This window comes from Lolium rigidum, chromosome 3 (assembly GCF_022539505.1).
Source record: "Lolium rigidum isolate FL_2022 chromosome 3, APGP_CSIRO_Lrig_0.1, whole genome shotgun sequence".
NCBI classification, from domain to species: domain Eukaryota; kingdom Viridiplantae; phylum Streptophyta; class Magnoliopsida; order Poales; family Poaceae; genus Lolium; species Lolium rigidum.
The window spans coordinates 288,179,389-288,184,424 of NC_061510.1; the positions used below are offsets into that span (position 1 = coordinate 288,179,389).

Genomic DNA, 5,036 nt, shown 5'->3' on the forward strand with positions numbered 1-5,036 from the left:
AATATTTTTGGTTGAATAATTGGCATACCGGGATATAATTATCTAAATAGGCTACATGATTTTATTTGGATACATATATATCCATTTCCATATCTACATTTGGTTCAGAATCTAATACCACATTTTTTTTGTATTTATAAAATATCTACTCCCTCCTATCCGAAAAAACTGTTGGATGGTACATTTTGCAAAAAAAAGCCATCGTGTTTATTTGCTCGTCAACCCGCACTCCAGCCCACCTATCGTCTTCAACCCGCAGCACACACAGAGGACAAGAGGAGAGGGGTGCGGTTAGGGATAGAAACCACCAATCCTATCCCCGATTCCGCCGCCTCCCCATGGATCCCGGTGGCTGCCTCCAATTTAGTGCCCAATGTCGCTGACCAGAGGCGGAGGACGGCTCCCCCGTGGAGGAGGATGGGTCGCCGGAGCCTGCAGCGCCGGGGGCGTGGCCGAGAGTAGCGGGCGACCACGCACCCGAGCGGATGCTGGGGCGGCGCGTCACCACCGTCGACGAGAAGAGGCGCAAGGGTTGCCGGCCCTCCGGCAAGGGCGATGGAGGCGACGACGCGGCCGGCGCTGCATCTTCGTTGGGCCACCGCCTCTGCCTCGATATGGACCTGGCCAAGGTCGTAGGCCGGCACCGCTGCAGGAGGAGCCGTGACCACGGGGTGGACCACCGGTTCGGCAGCGCAAAGCGAGGGCGGGTTGGGCTGGTGCTGCCCTCCTGGTTGCCAGAGCACGGTTGCCTGAGCAAGATTCTATCCGCTGAGCAACGAGCAGATCAACCAACGTATTTTTGTGATTTTCGAAGGATCTAATTGTAAAACGTAAATTGTGTTACCTGCCGGACACTTTTTTAGGATCGGAGGGAGTAGATATTTACCACATTCATTTTAATGATTGTTCGGATTCGGATATTACCATGACTATTTTTTATTTCTCGATTACGAATATTGCATAATTTGGATTTTTTATTTGAATGCTCAGGTAGTGTAGAAATATGTCTTACGAAATTATGACAATATTAAACCACACTCCTATATAATTATCTCTACAATTAACTATACCACATTGCATAAACCACAATGTTGAGATGTGAATGGCTAACTTGTGACAGAAATGTTAGTTCCATTTTCCGTTGATCGTGAATCATAGTATTATCAAAGTCTAGCCTTACAAAGCTGAGGAGATGTAAATACCTTGTTGGAAAAAATAAGAACAATAATACAAGCAGTCAGGCTTTGAAGTACATAAGTGCCATAATTTTAAAACACAGTGCCGGTAGCACTAATCTTCCAATGCTCAAATGCAGCCTGTTTAAATAACTGCGTTACTTTAAACTGCCCAAAACACCACTTTGCCAAGGGGCACACATAATCTTAAAATAATCTTGCCTTGAGATTTGTCATTTTCAATTCAAGCACCAGCCACACCCAATATTGGAAGGTTATTATAACAATGTGGCATTACTGACGTAGCTAGCCACATTGTGTGACAGTCTGACAGTACAAACTCATATTATAAGCATACAGTGCATATAATTTTAAAAATCTGCCAAGGTTTTAAGTAGGGACTTCAATTTGGAAGCATTCTAAACTCTAGGATCAAACAAGTCTTTAGTCAATTTTATTTTTTACATTGATGGATGTGTTTTAAACTTGCACTGATGCTCATCCAACTGCTCAAAAATTGTTAAAATATTATACATTTGAGAAAGTCAAGACATGACATATGCAACAGCAGGAGATGAAGGCAAAGGACTACACATTTGAGAAAATCAAGGCACAAAAATATGGCAGCAAACGACCAAGGCAATCCAGAACAAGGAATTCGATAAGTGAGCTCAAAAGGAATAGACGAAACCCTACAAACTGGGACTCTGAAAGACTGCAGGCTAATAGCACATATAATGTATTTTTAAATGCAACACAAATCTGGCACATCTACCACTTTCATATAAAAACGGTGCAATCTAGATATGCAATTCTGAAATTATACTAACATACAAGATGCCGAAGAGAAGCTACACATAAAAGGTATACACCAGAAACTTAGCACCAGCATGGCACTGGACGAGCAGTATTGATCTCATTTCGGAACTTTATGGTAAATGGAAATTGAAAATACAGCCAATGGTTGATAGAATTTTCATGTTTCTGATTATACAGGCCATTACAAAGAATCTATGTTGAACATTCGATGTAACTCTAAACAGAATAATAATTAAAAAAAAGGGTGAGGTAAACCTTTTACCCATTAATTCTACACTGGTAACAGGTTTTAATCCATTTAAAATGTCTTGCCTCATTTTATCCCTTGGTTATCAGTGTCTCACATTTTACCATATTTATGATTTCCTCTCCATTGTGACAAGTTGGACCAACATGCCTGGTACATGCGATTGATGACTCAGCACCAAATCGCAGGTACTAAATTGCTGGCGTTTCCTACATAGCACCTGACACGCCACCATTAATTTCTCTTGGTGAGATTCAGTTGTGATGGGTTAGGTGCGCCTAGGGTTGGTCAAGTGCCATGTAGGACACACAAACTATTTACAGTTTCAATTTGGCGTCTAGTTATTGGCCACATGTACCTAGCATGAGGACCCAACTAGTCAGAATCTGGAAAATCTTTAATGGGGTTAAATGTGACAAACAGGCCGTAAAATGTGGCAAGAAATTTTTAATGAGGTAAAACTTATTGGAAATAATACAAATAGAGGATAAAAGTTGAACCCACTCTTTAAAATTCGAAGACAATATTAACAGAATGTACTTGAACATTGGTTTACTTGAAGGAAGGTTAATAGATTTGGACAGTGAACGCATCTTACCTAAAATTGTTGAGAGTTATTATACCAATGGTGGAGCGGAGTAACTTGAGCTTTAAAGCATCCGATTCACTGAATAAAAAGTCTGATTCTTCACTGCGTCAAATAATTGTTATGAGCTTGAGCACGGTTACTCTTATGGATTATTTTCTTCCTCCAGAGGGGCGAGTCATCAGAAACAACTGGTAGTACCAGAAGAGTAATATTTGCATCAAGAAAAGTGTAGTCATGGAATGGCGGTGCTGTGGAAGACAACACTACTTTGCCCTGCCGTCTTCTTGATCCCAGCCTCATGCATGACCTCACCCATTCTCGTAGCAGCATGCCAGTTCCCATCTTCTAGATAAATATTCCTTATAGTCACATACCGATCGGATTGCTGAGGGCCAAGATCCAGCAGTTTGCGCCCAATCTCAGCAACGAGCTCTACGTTTCCATGGAGCTTGCAAGCACCAAGAAGCGCGCCCCACACAGAAGCATCGGGCTTGAAGGGCATCCTCTCAATAGTCTCAACGGCATCCACAAAACGGCCAGCGCGGCCTAGGAGATCCACAACACATCCATAATGGGCCATGGTTGCAGCCACCTGGTACTCAGCCACCATCGCCTCGAACCAGTATAACCCAACCTCCACCAACCCCGCTCGAGCGCAGCCTGTCAGCAGAGCAAGAAACGTGATCTGATTCGGCGAGAACCCTCCGAGTATCATCATGTTAAAACTAGCCAGCGCTTCAGCCTCTTTCCCGTGATTAGCCAACGCGGATAGCAGCGCGTTCCACGTGCAGACCTCCTTGTCGCGCACGAGCTGGAAAGCCATCTTGCAGCAGCCAAGCTTCCCGTACTTGCCGTACATGTCAATCAACGCCGTGCCCAGGAACGCCGTGAGGTGAACCCCGTGCCGAACAACGTAGGCGTGGATAGACATCCCGGCCACGAGCCCCTCGGCGGTGTCCAGGCTAGCGCAGGCCGAGAGCACGCTGACCAGCGTGGCCTCCCCGAGAGCGAGACGGGCCCTGTTGCTGTTGTCTGATAGCAGTCCTCTGAAGGCCTCGACCGCGTCCCAGTGGCGCCCGTTCCTCGATAACCCGGAGACGAGCGTCGTCCACGAGACCACGTCCCTCTCCGCCATCCGCTCGAAGAATTGTCGAGCCGAGGGCAGGTCCCCGGCGGTACAGAGGACGTCGAGCATGGCGTTAGCGGATGCCAGATCCGGGGTCCCCATTTCTTCAAACACTTTGCGTGCGTGATGCGGCAGACGGCCGTAGGAGCTGACGAGCGAGCAGGCGACGAAGCGATCGGCCGTGAGGCCGCGGCGGAGGCACTGCGCGTGCAGAGCCGTGGTGGCTGGGCCGGAGGCGGCGGCGGACCTGAGGAGGGATGGGAACGTGTGGCCGTTGGGGCGCGCGCCGGCTGCGAGCATGGCCGAGAAGAGGCGGAGCGGCGCGCATAGCGGGGTAGAGGACGTTGAGGGGAGGCGGAGGTGGGCGTGGATTAGGCAGTTGTAGGGGAACGCGGCGGTGGTGGCGGCGGCGTGGGAGGCGGACAGCGCGCCGGAGGTGAGGAGGAGGGCGTGGAGCTGGAAGAGGCGGCGAGGGGCGGAGAAGTGATTCTGGAGGAGGCGCTCGAGGTGGGCGTAGGAGTATGGGGAGCCTCTCCACATATGCTACGGGCAGCCCGCCGGCGGCGTAGGACGGCGAAGACAGTCCGGTGTTCGCCGGCGTAGGACGATTGGCTTGGGGGACGACGGCTACTGCCGGCACCCCGGCAGCGTTCTCGGTGGAAGTCTGACCACCCTGTTGAAGTGTTGACCTATATAGAATTTTCAAAGTCAAATACTACTTCATCATAGTTCTAAAACTGTTGAAGTTTTAAGCTTGTCCCAAGTTAAGTTTTTCTAAATTGACTGAATTGATAGGAAAAATTAATCAATATTTACAAAATATATTGTATGCTGAATGTAATCAATTAAATTAATTTTATAGATGTTGATATAGTAATCTACAAATTTTGGTCTAACTTAAAGCAACTTAACTTAGGATTATTTTGAAATCGACGGAGTAATATAAAATTTACCTAAGCATATAAGAAAATATATAATATCAAATCAATATCGTTAGATACATTATGAAATATACATAGAAATAATTTTTAACACTTCTTTATATTGTTTGATAGTGAAAATACGTATATGACTATTTTT

At 46.5% G+C, this 5,036-nt stretch overlaps 1 protein-coding gene across 1 annotated transcript; it reads right to left on the reverse strand.

The window, feature by feature from the left end:
* Positions 1 to 2,658: 2,658 nt before the first annotated feature.
* On the reverse strand, positions 2,659 to 4,576 carry LOC124699634 (putative pentatricopeptide repeat-containing protein At1g10330). The gene has a single exon (XM_047231906.1). It carries the CDS (start codon positions 4,494 to 4,496, stop codon positions 3,063 to 3,065), a length of 1,434 nt encoding a protein of 477 aa, XP_047087862.1. The 5' UTR covers positions 4,497 to 4,576; the 3' UTR covers positions 2,659 to 3,062.
* Between the last annotated feature and the right edge of the window lie 460 nt (positions 4,577 to 5,036).

Bases quoted from the DNA above. Each gene is read 5' to 3' on its own strand.
- LOC124699634 (XM_047231906.1), bottom strand. From the start codon at position 4,496: ATGTGGAGAGGCTCCCCATACTCCTACGCCCACCTCGAGCGCCTCCTC.